Below are 20,287 nucleotides of genomic sequence, written 5' to 3'. Positions count from 1 at the left end.
GGCGGCGGCCATGCGATCGGCTTCGGTATCCACCACCAGACTGTTGGTGCGCAGCTCGCGGTCGAAGTTGATCTTGATGCTCCCGACGTTGGTGGCGCCGACGGGCGTATAGGAGAAGAAACCGTATTTCCATCGGCCGAGCAGGACGACACGCTCGTTGAGGGTGAAGAGGCCCGGGAGCGTGCGTTGGAGGTAGGGCGACACGCTGTAGAGTTCGCCGGAGAAGTGGCGCCGCGTGGTGCAGACCCAGGGGACGGGCGAGTGGAAGCGGTGGTAGTCGCCTGGCGCGAGGTAGACCACGAGGTAGTAGAGTTGGGTTGGTTGGGTGCTGGTGGAGAAAGGGGACCACCAAGGCTGTTGGTTTTTGGGGGATAGGGCGAGGTCGGCGCGGACTTCGGCTTCGGAGGAGGGACGCGGAGTGGTGGAGGCGTCGGAGGGGGGCGTTGCGGGGGAGGCGTGGGCTTCGTCGTGTGGGCCTGAGAGGAGGCTGGGGAGGGTGTAGGAGATGCCGTTGACGTTGGCGAATTCTTGGTCCGCGCTCACGTTGTCCGCGGTGGGGTCGTCGGTGGGCTTGGATTGGGCGAGATCCGAGTTGGAGGACGGGGAGAAGATGTTGGATGGTAAGGAGGGATTAGGGGAGGTGCCGGGCGGTGTCTTGCCCAGGAGTGCGTCCAGGCTGTAGGTCATGCCTTTGACTTGTTCGACTTCGCCTTGTTCGATGGTGCCAAAAGAGAGGACTCGGCCGTCTGCCGGGGAGAGGATGGCGTTAGGGTTGGGATCGAGGGGTCTGACGCCCGGTCTGAGGGTGCGGTAGAAGAACGAAGCGAGATTTGTATAGACGTGGAGATCGGGCTCGGCCACCTCGTCGAGGTTGACCCCGAATATCCATCCATACAGCTTGAAGCCCGGCACGCGGAGGTAGTATGGTATTGTTAATTCGTTGAAGCGACCCCATAGTCTCGAGACTGCCTTGAGTGGCAGTGTTGACATGACCTGGACTTGCCAGGGCCCCGAAGGTCGTATTCGCTCTCGCTTTCGAGGTCTCTTTCCTCTGCCGTCTCCACTGTCACCTCCTTCGCTTTCCGCGGCTAGGATCGCATTCTTCTCTCTCTCTCTTTCCCGGGCACGCACTCTCCAGAACTGGGCGAATCCCAGAAAGCCAATCCCCAAGCCCACGGGGATGGGATACCATACTATCTTGGTTGCCCGCCATGCCTTGCCTAGCCGTCTCCTAAATGATTCATTGCTCTGCTCTTTCTCCTGCTCTCGTAGGCATCGGGAAGACTTGAACGTTCGAGATCGTAAACACTGGCGTCTTACGAATGGTGCTGTGGGGGAGGAGTCGAAATGCGCCCCGGGGGGGAGAGGCGCATCTGGAAAGCCGGATGTGATCCGCCGGCGGAGACAACACCGGCCAGTTCTTGAGGCGATCATTGTCCTCGCCTGTTCCTTGTCTTGAATCTGCTCTCTCTCATGATCGCTCTCCTTGTTGATATGCCTGGCGGTGAAAGTAAATAGTAAAATGTAAAATGTAAAATGTAAAAGATGGAAGAATGCGGAGACCGCCCATAGCATGACGTGCAGGGGGAGAGTTTGTTGGAGAAGGCAGATGCCAAGCTTTACTTCTTGGACACCTCAGCTCTAACTTAATTACATGAATGTACAACGTACAACACTGTATCAACAGACTTGTACATGCTACTTCTACCACCTACCACCTCGGAATCGCTTGCCTTGCATATCGGTCTCCGATTACTTGTCCATGGCTCTGGGCTCTCGAACCTGGAACCCATCAAGCACTCCATAGTTACATATTCCTAGCACCACTACGCTCATTAGCCACCGAGCTCGTCTCTATCTTCACCTTGAGCTGTTTGACGAGATGGCATCCTCAAATGCCGCTACACCAGGCCCACCTCTTGCGGAGCAATCTGGCAGCTCAGATATGCCTCTTGATACCATTGTTCTACATGTACTTTCGCCCTCTGTTGAGGTCAGTGGTGGGAGAATCACTTTTCCAAGCATCCCTCTCGACACCAAAATCTCACGCCTCAAATCACGGATTCAGCACTCAATGATCACGCCAGCTCCTCCGGAACGACAGAGGTTGATCTACCGTGGTAGGCCACTATTGGACATGGAGACCACGCTTCGTCAAGTCTTACAATCCCAGGTCAGCGTTTGCTCCCCGGCCAGTCATTATCAGGTGTGATCAGGTACTAACAGCGAAATAGCTGAATGCTTCCACCGATGAGAGCCCAACCTACACTTTTCACCTGGTCATCTCGCCTGCGCCCGGCTCAATGCCCTCTGGAACCCCACCTACATCTCAGAACCATGTTTCCCAGCACAGGTCAACCGCCCCTCCAAGTTCACAACTCCCATCTGCCGCTCCTCACCCACAACATCACGATCATCACCACGGCCATCATCATGCTCATCACCATGACCATCACCACGATCATCAGCCACGTGGCCATTTACCCGTACATCCGGTCATGGCACAAGCCCATGCGGCGCAAGCTATGCTGCAACATCAGTTGAATCAGCTTCAACAGCAGATCGCAATAACAAGTTTGATGGCTCAAGGACAGGCTCAAGGCCAAGGGCATAGACATCCACAACATCAGCCACCTCAAATGCCTCCTTTGCCCCCATCAGCTGGCAATATGCAAGCTTTCCAAGCTGCAATCATGCAACAGCAGCAAATCAGGGCCCACGCAGGAATGCATGGCATTCATAATCCAGCCGTAAATGGAACGCCATCGGGATTGCCATTTGGTCAAACCGCTTCCGCACCACTTGGACCAATAACTACTAGAGTCCATGAAAGCGTGGGACCAGATGGTCAGAGAACGCGTGTTGTCGTGAATGAGACGACCTTCCAGATCTCCAGGCAGTCTACTCCGGTCCCAGCTGCCGATCGTACTGACGCCTCTCAACATGCTGAACGCCCAAGCCATGCCTCCACCGCTTCTGGCCCACAGCCACTTCCAACTGGATTACATCAACACCGCAATCAGCCTCTTCCATTTCCTCCATCATTTCATCATGGTGAGCGACAAGATCCTCTGTCTACCATGTCAAGCTTCGTTCCTCAGCCACCCGTCTATCAACCCCCTGTTCCCGATTTCAACCGGCCCACTGCCTCTACTACCACTACCGCATGGCTCCTTTCCAGCCCAAACGGCCCCCAAGCTCTTGTTTTCGCACCAGGCCACGGTCTCTTCACCAGTGCGCCACTCACCACTCAGCCATCAACCCGGATTACTCGTCCTCGAGAAGGTCTAAGATTCCAACAAACCCCGAGCGGGCATATCCGACCACAAAACCCCGCCAACATTCCCGCGCTCCCAGTGCTAGACCCCGCCGTTGCCAACGCCCAGCCCCAGCAAGCGCTCGAAGCCGTCGTTCGAGCCCGCAACGCCGCACGACAAGCTGCAGCCGGTGCGGACGGCAACGCCGATGCCGACGCCAACAACGAAGCCCTCCGCACCATCATGAGTCGAGTCTGGACCTTCGTCAAGCTCTACTTTGTTATCTTCATGTTTACCGAACCAGGCACGTGGTTCCGATGGGGCTGTATCTTTGCCGCTGCGCTCGTTGCTATTATGCCTTCTACCACTGTTTTTAGAGGCTTTGCGGCGAGGCTACAGGAGCAGGTCGATGGGCTTGTGCAGCCGCCTGCGATACCCGTCCCAGCTATGCCGCCTCCAGCGGTGCTTGGGAGGCGGCAAAATGAAGCGCAACTACGAGAAGGAGGACCTGCCGCCGAGACCACGAGACCTGAGGAAGGCGTGAGGAGACAGGGCGAGCCTGATCCAACTGCCACGGCCGCAAGGTTGGTTGAGGAACATAGACAACGCCAGCCGAATGATATGCTGTGGGATTCTTTGCAGAGAGCGGAGAGAGCAATAGGGCTGTTTGTTGCGAGTTTGATTCCGGGAGTGGGGGAGCGGCATGTTAGGGTTCGGGAGGAGGCAAGGAGGGAGGCTGAGCGGGTGGAGAGGGAGAGAATTGAGAGGGAAAGGGTTGCTGCGGAGGAAGAGGAAGCAAGGAAGAACGAAGAGGAGGAGGGGAAGGAAAAGGAGGAGAAGGGGAAGGCAGAGGACAAAGCTGACGGAGATGGTGGTGGAGAGATAGGAGAGTGCTCCGGCGACGCCGAGAAGAATGCCAAGATGACCGAAGCGAGCTCTGCTGCAATTGGAGGTGAAAGAAAAGGAAAGGAGAGAGCTGTAGAAGAGGAGCCTTCGATCCAGGTCTGAGCCGTGGTCAGTCGTTGAGGGCCTCCTATCTCGATCCCTTTCCACCTAAAGACGGTAATCATGTTGCGCAGGTACCTTTAGCCACAGAGCTATGACTAGACTAGTCCGTGTGATGGAAAGAGCCCATAAGGACACAGCGTTCAATGTTCAACATGCCGAGAACAAAATTCGGTTAGACAGTCGATGAATGGGAAAGGATTCATCTTAAATCGTCTAACATAACATGACCTACTATTACCAGCTTAGGTCGCAGAATTCGGCTCGGCGCTTCCCCCTCCAACTTACCGATGCCCAACTCAGCGCTCTCTGGTGTGGTCTAGTCTAGTCTAGTCTATACGATGCGGCCTGAACCCTTCTCAACATCGACGCTGGAATTGGAATTGATATTGAAACTGAAGATTGTGCAAGAAGCGGCTATTGGAGATGGACATGGATATTAAACTTGGAACTGATATTTATATTGATATCGATATCGATAGCTATTCTGGAACGATCCGGTGGCAGTGCAGCGTCGAGAGGTAAGCACGCATTTCGTTTTTCAGTCGGTGAAAAGAAAGAAAGAAGAAGGGGAAAAACTAGACAACACACGAAATGGGCGAGAGCAGGGGCGGGAGATTCGGGAGAAATTGAAAGCGAAAGGGTTTCTCTCCTGTATACTACGTATTCCGGTCGAAAGACTAGCCATGCACCAGTCGAGAAGACCGAGAAATCTCGAGACGGCTTCTGCCTGAGGGCCGGAACCAGGAACTCCTTTTGTGATTGGCATCGAAGGACTTGATCTTGTTCAGCAGGCGTTGCTCCGTCACGCCCTTTGGAAGCCTCGCGGAAGGATTCTTCTCCGGTAATCGGAAACTTGTTGAGATGTTTCTCGATCGCCAACTGCAGAGCGCGGTTCGTTTTTCCTCAGCCGATTCTGGCGTCGCCACGGCGCGGCTTGCAGCGCTCAAGACTTGCGGGTCTGACCTATTACGCCCTTGAGGCCGAGCAGAATTTTCAGGGCTCTTCCCAACAATTATTCGGACTCGGTCACGCCCTCCCATAGCACTTCAGCGTTCAACAATGGCTCAATAGATATTGATGAAGCAAGGTTGCTGGCTGGTATCTCTGGGCAACCGCGCTCCAGGGTATGTCATCCCAAGCAGTACGAGTGAATGGATGAACATGGCGCTGTGTTGTACCCGATGGGAGGCCCCAGCATTGGGCACAGTAGCCCGATATATGACGAGCCCGTTGCGTCCAAGAAAGATCGTGGAAATTGAAAGGATCTGGTAATGTGGGAGACAGCAACTCGGTTGCATGAATCAACAAGTGCAACCGGGGTGACACTGCTTATGCGGTGCCACAACTGCTTGGAGTATAGTTGTACAACCAGGCGCGGCTCAGCAGGTTTGGCGGCACACGTATAAAGTGCTGTATCCGAGCTTTCTGCAAGGCCACTAGAAGCGGCCCGAGTAAACATGCCTGCCTTCCCATGCTTGCACCCCACTCAGAGAGAAAGCAGGCAATGGTGCCGAAGGATCTGGAGATGGCCCAATCGGTTCCATTTGAGGAGTCATGACGTTGGGTCCCGATGGGCAGTTTTGGTACTTCGCACTTGAGGTGTGATCAAGCTGCATTAGTGGCATTTCCGTAACAATCTTCTAGCCCAGGGTCTGCTCCGCTCTTTAGGGACAGTGCATATTGAACGATCGGTGTGCGATATGCCTGGCTTTGGTTCAATGGCATTTCGGGCAATTGGGATATTGTCTTGTCACATCGTGCCTGGGTTGGATTCTGATGTTAGAAGTCACTGAAGACAGCGTTTTTCCATTCCTTCTGAATGTTTCTCTAACCCAATTTAGCAGACTCATAAGATAGTGCCGACTCTTATGTAGGTCCAGAACCTAGTCTTCGAGCGGTCTCAGCTCGAAAAAGAACTTGTGTTGATCCTGGAAGTGCACCTCATCGCGCTGTGCTGAACCAGGGAAACTCTATCCTCTGAAGCATTCAATGAGTGTATTGGTGGCTGGCAGGAAACCGCTGCCAGAATCGGCATATACTATGTATCACGCAAAGTCGTCTCCCCACAATGTGTATGAGACCCTCAATCAGAGCGTAAACTTCGCGCCACTCGAAGTAGCTTTCCGTAGAGGAGTTAGGGTACAAAACTTTCTTACTTCGAGGTCTCCTTTCCGAAATCATCGTGCAAATCCGCGTCCTAGAAGCACTTTTGAAAACAGCCAGCACGATTTGATGCTATAGGATACGAACATCTTCGATGACCTAGCATCCTAGATCCAGACGGAAGTCCAACAGCATGGACATAGCCCTGTCAAGTTCAGGGCAGGGTACACAGATTGCCGAATGTCCTGTGAAACGTCCACAATTACCTACCAAAAGCACCTGCTTTTGAGAAGTGGCATGAAGACAAGAAACTTTTGGGTGACCTGACGCGATGCACACGGCTGATTACAAGGACGCTTCACAGGCCACAGGTCGCGGGTCGCGCTTGACTCAACATCAACAAAGCACTCTCTTGGCCAGTTGTGAAGACCGGTTTCCTACTAGTAGCAGGGGCGTCTTGAGATCTTTACATATGTGGATAGAGGTCAAGGTCTGGTAGCCTAAAATCAAGACAAAGATGACAGCTATCTGAAGATACTGTCTGAAGTGGTAAAGGGCTCTATGGGCAAGCTGTCCATGAGCGACATTTAGCAGAAAGAGGACACGCAACCAGGTTCGGAGAGCTGTGTGCTGACGAGTTTGCGTGGGAGGCGCCTTGACCAAATAAGTGGGAGACGTTAGTTGATTGACATTGAGGTCTAAATGCAGATTATCCCCTACAGTCTTTACCGAGTAATAAAAAGTCGCTTACTACCACGTACAAGTTACAACTGACTCAGTAGAGCGCCCAGTGACGCATCGGTACTTGGCATAGTTTGTACCGATGCTTTCCGTCTTTCTGCTTCATGTTTTTTTCAAGCTGCAAACTATGTATTGATCACATCGCTTCTGCATCAGCGGCGTCATCACGCATCTTCTCCATCTCTCGTCTTAGTTACAAGTTTGCTCTGGTATCTCCCGCAAACTGTCTTAATCCTGGCTGATCCGTATACCTCTTCTCTCCCGTCTGCAGCTCTGCTTCGCCCCTGAACAGCAGCTTGAATCTCCTTCCGAAGCTGCACTTGTCGCCTCCCGTACCATCCCTTGGCCGACTCCCTTGGCCGACTGCCTACCCCAACCCTCCCTCTTTCCAGGTCAGCTCCCGTCCAGCCCGAACTACCTCAACACGAGCCACTTGGTGTACAGTCTGACACATAGTCGTCATCGACTGGTACGATATGTTCAGGGATGGAACTAACTTGGTACCCGCAGCTCCCTTCCGTTGAGACCCTTTCCCCACACCACACCAGGCGCAAAGTCCCCCAGCCATGATGCCCCTCCCCCTTCGAAGCTGCCCCGCCTTTTCCAATGCCCCTCTATCGACATTTTTGAAATCCACTCGCCCCGCAATAAACAATCGATTTCTCACTCCCTCGATATCCTGCTTGAATCGTCGAGCTTTTAGGTCTTCATCGGCAGATATGGGCCCTCCGGTTTTCTTTGACGTTAAGTACGCCGGGAAAGGTATGGCTCTAGCGTTACTGCATGTCGTACAAGCCTTATTTCTACTCGTCATTCCATATTCCACCCAAGATCATTCTAGGAACTCTTGGCTAACAATCGGTCTGGCTCCTAGAAAAATCTGGTCGGATCAAAATGCACCTGTACGACGATGTCGTTCCGAAAACCGCTAGGAATTTTCGTGAGCTATGTACCGGTCAACATGGCTTTGGATACAAGGACAGCACATTTCACCGAATAATTCCCGGATTCATGATACAAGGGGGAGACTTCACTCGGAACAACGTGAGTGGCAGTATTTGCTGGCCCTTCTCGCCGAAGAAGTAGAACACCGACACCGGGTGCCGATAAATCTATGGGAATTGCCCGCTGACATGTGTTGCTGTAAAGGGTACTGGTGGCAAATCTATATATGGGAACAAGTTCCCCGATGAAAACTTTAAGAAGCGTCACACAGGGCCTGGTCTACTGTCAATGGCCAACGCTGGACCCAACACGTAAGATCCACTCTGTCTCAAAGCAAACAACTCTATCCAGCTTTTTATCTGCGGTCTGCATATGTTTTAATGACACAAGTCCCTTTATAGGAATGGATCTCAATTCTTCATTACCACTGTACCGACATCTTGGCTGGATGGCAAGCACGTTGTTTTTGGCGAGGTGGACAAGACAGATGGCAGCATGGACGTCGTGAAAGAGCTTGAGAGTCTTGGCGATGAATTAGGCGCTGTACAGGGTGGTTCCAAGCCAAAAATCGTGGACTGTGGAGAGATGCCGGAGGAAGATGAGCAGGGTCCCTCATGATACAGTAGTGACTTGCGGAAGTGGCACCAAAAGGCTTCTCTGCTGAAGACGCATATGGCAGTCAAACCCTGTGTCTTGGGCCATACTCGCCATCTTCTACTTGTGCGTTCAATTTCGAGCTTTCTCTCTTGGCGGAGTCTTCTAACCCCAGATCGGTATTTGGAAATTAGCCTGCTTGGAGTTCGGATTGTCAGGACCTCTGAATCTACTCTTCCCTCTGCTATCGACCACTCCTTAAAAAAATTCGCATCATATCGGGGTCAGAAATCATCCTCCTCATTCGTTCTTCTCTACGCGGGCGATCAATCTGTCCAGGATTGCCAAATCCATACTTGGCCTCCTTCCTTCTCCGATCCGTGCATTTTCTTCTATCCTTCCCTGCTTACATGGCTGCGTCCCACCTTATCACCACGGCCAGCATGTCAGGAATACTGCTTTTGTTATACCTCTATATCCGTTACCTCGCATTATTAGGCAGGTGGGTGGTCAGCAGTCCCATCCTATTCTCCTCCTCCTTCTCCTTCTGCCTCACGTGCTCCCTATCTACAAGGCCCAGCATACCCAGTCTGTGAGGACATTCGTGCCGTCACGGCCCAGAGACTCTTTCGTTCGCATCTTCCCGTTCCATTCTATTACATAATAGCACCCCACAATTCAATCTCGTGTTCCCTCGCTCCACCCTCAGTCACATGAATCATCAAGCGCCCCCTTCACCTAGCTGGTAGGCTGCAAGCATAATACGGCCTATAAGAACTCAGGTCAGCAGCATTGCCCGCTTATCTACAGATGGAAGACCGCGCAAAGGGTAGCCCAGAGCAGCTATGGAGTAAAGCTAATCGCAAAACACTCCCGGACGAGAAGTCGAAATCAAAGTGCAGTGAGGTAGAAATCTTGTCGTGGTGTCTGGTGTCGGTCAGTCAATGCGGTCGAGCCAAGAGGATTCACATCTGCCACATCATCTGTGGAGCTGGCCTATCCCTCTCCCCATCTATCTATCTATTGCCTTAATCCACCATACCCCTCTCCCTCCCTCTATGAGTACAGTCAAGACCGTAGCTTCAAATCGAAAGTATGATGGTGGCGAAAACCCAAGTTATCCACCCGAACGCAGGAAACGAAGTGTCTGATTCTCCGAGACTCGCTCTCTCGGCGTTATTTATGTAAGCTTCCATTCCACATATCATCCCGTACCCCCAACTCCGCAGAATGCAGGGCACATACTTCTAACTTGGTTAGGTAGAAGAACTCGGCTGCATATCACATCGTCGCCTGCCTAAGATGCAGCAGATCGAGTTGAGACGTTATTTTCCAAGGGTCTTCTAACTAACTAGTAAAGATATCAGATCAGATCGGATCAGGTGCTGTCAATACAAGCTTGATACGACGCCGAAAGAGCGCGCATGACTGAGCATCAAATACTAAATAATTTTAGTTTCCATACCCAATCAGTCCTTGTACAGAGAAACGTCCTTGGAGAAACGGAAAGCTAGATCACTTTCCCCAACGTCGTCGGGAATATATATATATATATATTGAAAGTTTTGTCCCCCGCGGTTTTTTCTACAGGTGAGAAAGATAGTCTCGTACTGTATTTTAAGGACTAGTCAGTCAGGCTGACTGACGGCAAGTGCCAGCTTTTTCCTCTTGTGTCGTGGCACGTATTTTCATTAGAATTCGTTCTCAAAGGTGTTCCAACTAGGTACCTACCTGAAGAAGTTGGGTTAGATTTAGTGTGGCCTGGCTGGAATATATGTTGGGAGAACACAATTCCGAAGCCGAAGCCGAAGATCACATAGATAGGTAATATGTGCGGGCCGCGAGAAGTGATAGAAAGATTTTTAGCCTCTATGTATCTTGGTAGTGCCGCTACACGCTTGATCAGGAAGCAAACGCCATGTAAAAGAGATGTATGTAGAACCCCCCTCTACTTTTATCTCCACGTTTCATCGCTCTGCCAATGTATCAGATACATGACTACATCGCCTCATCTCGCAGCCGTCATCTTCAAACCCAGCCCTGCATTTCCGGAAGTCAGCGCCAAACCTGGTGAAGCCACCTCCCTCGTGGCACGAATATACGGCTCCACCGCCGCACTGACTGGAGTCGTAGCCCTCATCGGTGTAGGTGCCTGACTTCTGTTATGCGCCATATGCGCTTTCACAAGATGCCCCGCCGCAAGCGCCGAGCAGAGACTCAGTTCGCCAGCTAGCACGGCGGCACCCATAATCCGGGCGAGCTTGCGGGCATTCTCTCCCGGAGTAGTTGGATGCGCGCCACGGACACCGAGAAGGTCGAGCATGCTGGATTGGGCCTCAAGGATGGTACCGCCGCCGATAGTGCCCACTTCGATTGAGGGCATGGAAACAGATATTTGGAGGTTGTCGTTGTTGCTAGGAGTGAAACATGTCAGTGGTGAAGTAAATAGGAGAGTTTAAGCGAGTGGACTCACTTCTTCATGATGGTGATACAATTACTGCTCTCCACATTTTGAGCAGGATCCTGACCAGTGGCAAGAAACATTGCTGTGATAATGTTGGAAGCATGCGCATTGAACCCGCCAATACTGCCTGCCATGGCACTGCCAATCAAATTTTTGGCTGTGTTGAGTTCGACCAGAGCATTCACGTCACTTTTGAGGACGCTTCGAACGACGTGCCCTGGTATGATGGCTTCTGCTACGACGGATTTGCCTCTCCCGTCAATCCAGTTGATCGCAGCGGGCTTTTTGTCGGTGCAGAAGTTGCCCGATACCGAGATGATAGACATGTCATCAAATCCTGCCTCCGTCGACATTATGTGTAAAGCCTTCTCCACCCCCTTGCTGATCATGTTCATGCCCATGGCATCTCCAGTTGTCGTCTTAAATCTGATATACAGGTATGTCCCTGCAAGTGCTGTTTTCATGCTTTGTAGTCTTGCAAAGCGACTTGTCGAGTTGAAAGCATTCTTCATCACTTTCTGACCTTCTTCAGAGTCAAGCCAGATCTTCGCCGCGCCAGCTCTGGCCAGTGTCGGAAAACCTACGCAGGGGCCTCGTGTCATCCCATCGCCTGTAATTACAGTGACGGCACCGCCCCCAGAATTAATTGCCTTGCAACCTCTGCTCGTGCTGGCAACGAGCACACCTTCTGTAGTGGCCATCGGAAGAAAGTAGCTTTGGCCGTCTATCACGAGAGGGCCGGCAACACCAAGTGGTAACGGGAGATAGCCGATGACATTTTCACAACATGCGCCATGAACAAGACCATAGTTAAAGTCCTTGTATGGAGTTTTAGAGCTTTCGAGTAGATGAGTCATCTCACTGGTAGCTGGTGTTCTTGAGACGACGGCCCGCCTGATCTTGACGGCCCTTGTGAAAGATTCGAGACGAGTCATCAATTCCTCATCTTCCATGGTTTTCTCGATCGCGTAGCCAGGAATCTTTCCTCGAAGTGAGAGTTCTATGAGCTCCTCATCAGTGAGATATGGGGCTTTCTTGTCCTTAAGCATTTGTTCACATTCAGCTGTTGAGCGTTCTGACCCACTAACTCCTGTAGCCGGAAGCGGCTTGCGGATATGTTGGGGTCGAGGCGGGGCCTGAATGGGAGGCGTTCGTTTTGCAGATTGTGGTTCTTTGATACTCCACCTAGCAGCATTAAAGAGAAACCAGTTCAAGATCAGGCTCATTGTCAGTGCAATGAGGATCCATTTGCTTAGAACAGGGTCTTCCAAGCTTTTGAGTACGCCTTCGATGACCCTGCCACCAACAGCATTCAGGAACTGATCGGTGTATTCGATGTCAAAAAGTCCCATTTCGTCCTCGTCCTCGTAGTAATGGATCGACGGGTATTCAAGCTCGTATTTGATGGGTGGCAGGACTGTCACGAACGTCTCCAGCCCCTGGCTCTTCGCGGAGACGTAGATAGAATCCAACCCATTTTCTGCAACCTTGAACGGGTCAATTGGAGCAGGAGCCAACACATGCGACACTGATCCTTTGGACGCTTTGAAACTCTTCTCGTTCCTGAATGGTATTGTGCACAAGTTAAAGACGTTGATCAGCACGAATCCGGTGACCATCCATATCTTAAACTTCGGAACACTGCTCGCGCGAACCTTTTTCCCAAATATATTAAAGGCAGCTGATGCGTCAGGGGTCCCACTTGGCCAGTCATTGCTGGTAGCTACTTTCTCGGCCACTTGTCGGTTAATGCCATCCTCCTCCAGCGCCTTGCGAAGCGCAACGTGTCGTTTAATGCGGTTTATCTCAAGCTTAATGCAAAGGATAGTGGTGTAGAAGGTGAAAAGTAGGAGGCAGTCGAACAAGAGGATCCATGCTGCTAAAAAGCAGAATTGTCGCAGCCCACCCTGTACACCCGAAGCCGCACCTGCCACCAGGATTGCAATCTCTATTGCATAATCGCGTACTATCTCAAATCCATTCTCCTTTACTGCCGTTTGAATCGCATCTTGAATCGAAGGTGGGGACTGAGCTGGTGGTGCTCCCCAGACATGACCATTTGCGGCATCGTTCGTGGACGGCTTTTTCCGTGAGTCAAATGATGCAGATAGGACTGCTTTTGTGAGAATGATCGATTTCTCGAAGCCGATGGTCACAACTAGAAATGGCAGTCCTTCGGACAGCAGGACCATGTTGATGGAAACGCCAAGTTTTGTGGTAATCAGGAGACCGAACAAAAAGGCGAAAAGGCTCGATAGTAGCACAGAGGTGGCCAGCCAGCAGTTAGAGCCCAGCCGTTTCATCGACAGAAACAAGGAAATGAAAGTCAGATGCATGGAAAGGTAACCCAACGCCATGATTATGATATCTAAAGTCTCAGCATGCTTGACATCATCAGTAGAAGACCCCCGGTTGAGAATAAGATGCATACCTTGACGAGATCAACAAAAGAACTCCACCCGTCGCTTAACCATGCTCTATATGTTCTTCGAGAACCATGACCACTGAAACGAGCAGCCTTCATGATCCATATTTTGTCTTCTTTACCATTGCTGGTTTTCGATCTTCCTGGAATCTCCTGAACAGCTTTGAGGAAGTCTGACGCTTCGGCATATGGAATGGAAAAGGACAAGGAAGAGTCCTGGGATATTGCTGAGAGTACATTGGGCGTCGAGGGTATCCTTTTTGCGGAGATGTTTGCTGGAATGGGTACCGCCTCCGCTAGCGGAGCCAATTGAGCAGACGACGATAAGGAGTCTGGGAAGGTGAAGGTTGTTAGAGCTAGGTGCTGCGAGGCCTGTAATATGTCAGTCAGTATTGACCAATTAGACACTGATAATGCCCACATTGTTAATCTGCTGGGGCGAAAAACTATCGTTAGACTGCCACCTCCAAGAGGTACGACTGCTAAGCTCAAGTGTCCTTCCGCCCTCAAGCAGAGAGTCCACATCAACGTAGCCTTGTAGATAACTTGTCGGTCCTGCAGTCTCGAACAAGCTTTGCTGCAACAGACCAACGTAGGATGTGCTTGCCAACAAAGCAATGACCACAATGGTATGAATTGGGTGCATGCATGCTTGATGAGAAGCAGATAGCAAGTTCGCAGTTATTGTACTATTGAGCCAGGATGGACGTCCATCTTTGTTTGTGGCGCCCAGGGCCCGCAGCTGTTTCGGCAGCAGGGCGGATCCTCTCATATTGAGTGACCACAGGTGTTGTTCGCAGGAGTGACGTAAAGAGTAGCGGTCAAAGGAGTGCGCAGGTCCAGACGGTCTACCTTCTCATGGCTTGATGCAAATGAAATACTCTTCCCTAGAAAACGAAACCCTTAGCTTGCAGTCTGATTGTTTTCCGTTGTGTTGTTAGTTCCAAATATTGAGGGAGGTGAGTGCAAATTTAGGACAGGTGCGGTCAATGGCAGCCGCAATGTTAACATACCGCAGATGATATGCTATGTTTCAAAATCTCGAGCTTGCGATGTGACTGCGGCCAAACCGATCACATCTATTAACACAGCAGAGGAAAGACGAGATGTATTCGCGCAACGGTATGGGAGAGAATGCAGCTCTGCTCAGGCTTGAAAACAAGTTTTTGGTTGTTATTACCTGCCCCTGCGACTTTGATTTGCGCTTGGAAAATTGCCCATATACCAGGCTAGAGCGCTATGGAAAAAATTGGGTGGATTAAGTCTGGTTCAACAGTGTCCCCACTTAACAGACATGGTACGGAGACAGACCCCCTTCTACTTAAGCAGTACCGTTATCTGGCATGCACCTGAAGCTCGGCGCTCGGGGTTAGCGCTCGGGGTTGGGTATATTGGTTGCTACCTAATCGTTACCACTTTCCCGAATTTCTCGCTGTCACTACGATCAAGCTAAGCCTTCAGGCACTTTCTCTAAGTGATGAGGTACTATTTTTAGTGCCACGAAGATGATTTACCTTTCTGATTACTGTCCAAGTTTATTGGACACCAAAGTCTTTTATCGAAAGTCTTAAATAGACAATTCTGATCCTTCAGCTAGCGGTAGGGCAGGACATCAGCGTGTCTGAACGCCGAGCGCCGAACTTGACGCCGTATGAATTGGATACTCAAAGTTGACTCTCCGAACGCATCTCATGATAAGTTACGGAGTCAGACGTTGTTTTAAGCAAATGTAGATCCTCAACCACAAAATATCATGATGTTTTGAAATGGCAGGAACAATGACAACAGTCCACGTCCTAGCTTGTACAGCTGCTGACGATGGTGACGATGCTTATGCGTATGCCTGCATCAAGGTTATACCACGATCCAATCATTGAACAAGGGTATTAGCGTTCCGGCATCTCGCCATTATGTTCACGCACGATTACTTGCCATAGATCGAGTCGACAGGTACTCGTTGCGGAACATCAAATGGCATTCACCCAGCCGAATGAATTAGCTAACTATTGATCTCTTCAGGATATTGTTTGAGAATGTCCATACGCATGCAAAACTCTCATAATTCATCGTCTTCGTCACTCGCTTGTTCAGCATCTTCTAGAGCAACCAGCTCCACCAAATTCTTCTCTTCTTCCTCGATGTCTCCCTCACCAGCTAAAACCTCCCTGCGCCAATCATAGAACCGGTCGAGACAAGTCCTTCTTTCCTCTTGCGTCCACCCTTCTACGACCAATGCAAATTCTACTGCATCCTTGTACCCTGCCCATCTGGCCATGGAGCAGAATTGTCGCTTCTTGACTGCTTCGGGAGGTCTGTATTGATATGTGATGCCATTTGTTTGGCAAGTCACGTTCGACTTCCCATTCCTCGATGCTTGTGACTGGCTGTCTACCATAAAGACCCGTGCTGACTGTTCTTGTGTGCTGCCACCTTCTGCTGCTTCTTCAGCCCGCTTGGAAAGATCTGCTTCTACTTTGGAGCTGCCAATGACCTCGCTATTTTCATGCGTGTACTGTACGCCGGCGGAAGAAAGGATCGCTTGCACGGGATCATGCTTTGCACTCTTCGATAACTCAGATTTGGAAGATCGATTTCTCTTCTTTGGCTTAGATCCATCCTTTGTGATCATGGCTGCAAGCTGTGACATAGCAGCCTCTTCGTTATCGTCTTCGGTCTTGAAAGAAGCATCTAACGGGTCATCATCATCGGCATCAATATCCTTTTTCACGTCCTCATCCTTGTCACCATCCAGCTCAAGGCTTGCAATGCGTAGGTCTGCCTTGCTCTCGGCAATGTTGGTCTTGTTTACGATGTCTCTTAGCACAACATTGTCATTCTGGTAAGCAAATAGGTTGTTAAGGCCGAAAATCTCGCCTTTCTGATCTTGTCGACCACGTACGCCCTGGAAGTATCTTCTCTCAGTGGTTGCATTATATCCGATGTTCGCTTGCTGCTGTTTGTATATTTGTCGCGCATACACAATCTCCTCAAGCGTTCCTTGGCTCACCAGCCGGAAGACCTCGACGTCGCGCGTCTGACCTATCCGGTAAGCTCGGTCTTGCGCTTGAAGGTCGTACGAAGGGTTCCAGTTTGGATCGACCACCACGACTTTGTTGGCTGAAGTAATATTCAGACCCACGCCTCCGGCACGTGTCGAGATTAGGAAAACAAACTGGCTGGGATCGGTGTTAAAGTCTGTCACAACAGCGTACCTATCCCCATATTTCATGCTGCCATCAAGGTACGAAACGCTGTAACTTGTATGGTTGAAGAGCATCTGCAGCATCTTCAATAATCGAACGGAATGGCTGAAGACCAGCACTTTGTTATTCCCCTCGCCATGCCAAAACTTCAGCAACTTCTTCAATATCCGCCACTTACCACAGAATTCCGGATTCGAGTAGTGGAGGATTGAGTCCCTTTCGGCGTGCAGCTTGCGCCACTGATCTGGTACGCACGTGCGAAGTAATTCGAGATCCTTGTCTTGTTTGTCGTTGGAATCTGAGCTCTGGGGAATCAGAATAGCAAGATGATTACTCAGTTTCTGCAAGGTTGATATCGCCGGAAAGACATGGTTCTGCCACTTCGACCCATCTGGAAGTAAAGCATAACAGCACCAACCCATCTTCTTGCCAGAACCACAGTCACAAAACTCGGCGCTTTGCTTGATGTACCGCACTACATCACCATCCAGGAATCTTTCGTAAGCATCGGCTTGAGTCTGAGTTAAAGGACAAAATACCACGCGGTCACTTTTTTTAGGTAGCTGATCTTTGATCAGTGTCTTCATTCTGCGCAGAAAAAACGGAGGCAGTAGGTTCTCCACAAGCTTCTTGGCCGTCTTTCTTGCCCTGCTCAATTGATAAACTGTGGCGTCATGGCTTTGACCTAGCTCTAGTGGGTCACATATAGACGCCTTCCAGGTCGAGATCGGACCAAACCGTCCAGGATTGGTCCAGTTGAGCAAGGTCCAGAGCTCTTCATATTTGTTTTGGATGGCAGTACCTGTAAGGCCTATCCGACACAATGCGTTAACCTCGTTGAGTGCGTACGTGGTTTCAGATTTGCGCTCTTTGATAGCATGACATTCGTCAGCTACACAACAGTCCCATGCGATCATGTTGATCACATCCCTGTTCATTCTGTAGGTGGTATATGTTGTAATCATTACTTCTGCTCGACCAGATTGCGCAGCTGCTATTGCAGCATCTTTGACGTCAGCAGATCCATGATAAACATCAACATGCCACCATCCCCAGCGACGAAATTCATCCTGCCAATTTGAGATAAGCGTTCCAGGGCAAATGATCAAGGTACGTGGATACCACCGGTTGTGAGATCGCCTCATCTTGCGCATTCTTTTGTCGTCTCTTTCATCACCGGTCTTCCCATAGGCAGCAGTCAGAAAGGCAATTACCTGCACAGTTTTGCCGAGGCCCATATCATCACCTAGGATGCCACCTTTCTGGTAGACAAAAAGCTCATGAAGGAATTCAACGCCTTGGACCTGGTAATCCCGAAGCCACTGAGCGATGGGTGCTGGGACCAAACCCAAGGAATATGGAAGATGAATATCCTCATACTTGGCAGGTGGGTCGGTAGGAAATTGTGGCCGTTCCGTGAGTCTCTCAAGCCGCTCGTCATCGGAGAAGTGAACTTCATCGTATGCTGGCGGTAGCTTTAGGCCGCCTGCTTTGAATTTCTCTGCTCTCGCATCAAACTGCGCCCGTCGCTCTTTTAGATAATCTGGAACAGTCCACTCCATGAGTTCATCATCTGAAGTACCATCTCCACCGCCTTGCTCCGTCGATCCTGATGCCTTCTTCGTCTTCGACGTACGCTTGCCTACTCCAGTCGAAGTCTTCCCGCCCGCCCGCTGATGATTCTGCGCCTCGATTGCCTTTGCTTTTTTTGTAGACCTGATTGCGCGTTTCCTGTGATCGGACTTCTTCGACTGAAATCTCCTATAGGTTGCTTCGCCATCGTTAGCCGAGTCATCCTCGGACCATTCAAGCCTTTCTGGTTGGGTGGGTAGCAAGGGTCGCCTTTTTCGAGGCGGCTCGTTTTCGCCGTATTGATCAAGGTCAACAGCTTCACCGATACCTGAAGATTCGGAAGTGTCTAATTCGTGCACTTCTGCTATGAGACTATCTATGGCTTTATTCTTTTTATGGCTGGTAGCATCATTTCTAATCAATATGTTACCGGTGCTAGACATCTTGCCTGGGACCTTAGTTTGTACATGCAGATCATGGGAAATATCTGACTCTGCTTCGGAGCCATCCAGGTCGTAAGATACCATGATCCTCAGGTCATGTAGAGTATACCCAGACCCAAGGGTGATGGTATGGCCGAGTCTTAAAGAAGTGACGGAGTTTAGGCACCACCAGCTTTAAGCGCGTTAGGTTCTTCGCGTTGTCACGTGTGTGAAGCTTGGTTCCTGGGCAAGAGCTCAGGTATGTTTCTACGTTTGTGTGTATTGATTTACGGTATTTTGGAAATATTCGGAACACCTTGTCGTGGAAAGTATGTGAAATCAAAGCGTTGTCTAGCTGCGGGCCCATCTATCAGATCAACAATCGTACAAAGCGCATATGATTATTTAACGAAGGCAATATGCCACTTGATACGGCATCAACATATGGCCAGACCCTTCTCCGTTCAGACGGTAGAAGATGGAACGAACTCCGGCGTATTTCTGCCTCAATCTCTACCCAGTCCTCCACCGATGGGAGCAGTCAATTCGTTATGGGTAATACAGTTGTCGTGTGCAACATCGTCGGTCCAAGAGAAGGGTATGTCGACCATGCATCACTTGTCGCAGAATTGGACTGATCCATATGGACCAGACGAGGTCAGCGTGACACAAACAATGCCCTCATTGAGACCGAAGTCACAGTTGCACCGTTCGCGCAGACCGACCGGAGAAGACGTATGAAGGGCGACAAGCGAGTCCAGGAATTACAGACCACAATCTCATCGGCGTTCCAAGCACATCTCTTTACTCATCTCTACCCCCGAAGCTCCATCACAATTTCCTTGCACGTTCTGAGTCTGGACGGTGCCCTTCTCGCTTCCTGTCTCAATGCTGCTAGCCTAGCTCTCGTTGATGCAGGGGTCCCTATGCCCTCCATTCTTGCTGCAGTCACAAGCGGAATGATTACCTCTACAGATGGCATCACACCTTCCGATCCTATCCTCGACCTCAACAACTCTGAGGAACTTGAGTTGCCCTTTCTTTCCGTAGGCACAGTGGCGGGACTCAGTGAACACCAGGAGGATAAAGTATCGGTGCTTATCATGGAGTCTCGTATCCAAATTGGCCAGAATGGTAAGAAATTGGAAGCTATGCTTGCAGTGGGAGTCGATGGCTGTAAGCAGGTTAGAACTATCATGGAGGAAGTGGTTCGGACTCATGGCATACGAATCCTACGCGGCAGAAAGTGAATACGACAGCTGTCGGCCACTACTCATTCGCAGTAGTGGCGAAGGCACTGGACCGCCTGAGCGGACAGTTACCTTTGTTTAGTGGGGGAGCCGTGCTACTTCGTCTGGATCATGGAAAACTGCAACAGCACTGATTTTCACCCGCTACACAGACCACCTCGACAGGCACTCTCATCATTTCGCCCAACCCAAACCACCCGGGCTCTTCACTATTTTCGACTAAGACATTGTTGCAACCGGGCCCTCCGGGGCAGTTGAACCTCACTTGCCTACCTGTCAGTGCAGGAGTACAGAGCAAGCAGT

General features: G+C 50.6%; 6 protein-coding genes across 6 annotated transcripts in view; 3 read left to right on the top strand and 3 right to left on the bottom strand.

Moving 5' to 3' along the window:
- Positions 1–1,575, bottom strand: part of EPUS_02402 (uncharacterized protein) — a gene marked incomplete at both ends in the record, with an annotated part of 1,894 nt that extends 319 nt beyond the window's left edge. The window contains one exon of the mRNA XM_007805308.1: positions 37–1,575. Coding sequence (XP_007803499.1) covers positions 37–1,575 — 1,539 coding nt within the window. The remainder of the gene's footprint in view (positions 1–36) is intronic.
- Positions 1,576–1,882: 307 nt separating this feature from the next.
- Positions 1,883–4,265, top strand: EPUS_02401 (uncharacterized protein; the record flags this gene model as incomplete). The annotated part of the gene is made up of 2 exons (XM_007805307.1): positions 1,883–2,173; positions 2,235–4,265. The coding sequence occupies 2 exons, from the start codon at positions 1,883–1,885 to the stop codon at positions 4,263–4,265; spliced, it is 2,322 nt and encodes a 773-aa protein (XP_007803498.1).
- Positions 4,266–8,003: 3,738 nt separating this feature from the next.
- EPUS_02400 (uncharacterized protein) lies at positions 8,004–8,672 on the top strand (the record flags this gene model as incomplete). Its single annotated transcript, XM_007805306.1, has 3 exons — positions 8,004–8,153; positions 8,259–8,365; positions 8,456–8,672. 3 exons carry the CDS (start codon positions 8,004–8,006, stop codon positions 8,670–8,672), a joined length of 474 nt encoding a protein of 157 aa, XP_007803497.1.
- A 1,984-nt stretch (positions 8,673–10,656) lies between these two features.
- EPUS_02399 (3-hydroxy-3-methylglutaryl-coenzyme A reductase) lies at positions 10,657–14,309 on the bottom strand (the record flags this gene model as incomplete). The annotated part of the gene is made up of 4 exons (XM_007805305.1): positions 10,657–11,062; positions 11,122–13,496; positions 13,544–13,909; positions 13,959–14,309. 4 exons carry the CDS (start codon positions 14,307–14,309, stop codon positions 10,657–10,659), a joined length of 3,498 nt encoding a protein of 1,165 aa, XP_007803496.1.
- Positions 14,310–15,593: 1,284 nt separating this feature from the next.
- EPUS_02398 (uncharacterized protein) lies at positions 15,594–18,839 on the bottom strand (the record flags this gene model as incomplete). The annotated part of the gene is made up of 1 exon (XM_007805304.1): positions 15,594–18,839. The coding sequence occupies one exon, from the start codon at positions 18,837–18,839 to the stop codon at positions 15,594–15,596; it is 3,246 nt and encodes a 1,081-aa protein (XP_007803495.1).
- A 314-nt stretch (positions 18,840–19,153) lies between these two features.
- Positions 19,154–19,984, top strand: EPUS_02397 (uncharacterized protein; the record flags this gene model as incomplete). The annotated part of the gene is made up of 2 exons (XM_007805303.1): positions 19,154–19,332; positions 19,387–19,984. 2 exons carry the CDS (start codon positions 19,154–19,156, stop codon positions 19,982–19,984), a joined length of 777 nt encoding a protein of 258 aa, XP_007803494.1.
- Between the last annotated feature and the right edge of the window lie 303 nt (positions 19,985–20,287).

The sequence above is a fragment of the Endocarpon pusillum genome, assembly GCF_000464535.1.
Source record: "Endocarpon pusillum Z07020 unplaced genomic scaffold scaffold4192, whole genome shotgun sequence".
Classification (NCBI taxonomy): Eukaryota; Fungi; Ascomycota; class Eurotiomycetes; order Verrucariales; family Verrucariaceae; genus Endocarpon; species Endocarpon pusillum.
This window is presented reverse-complemented; position numbering and strand designations above follow the sequence as displayed.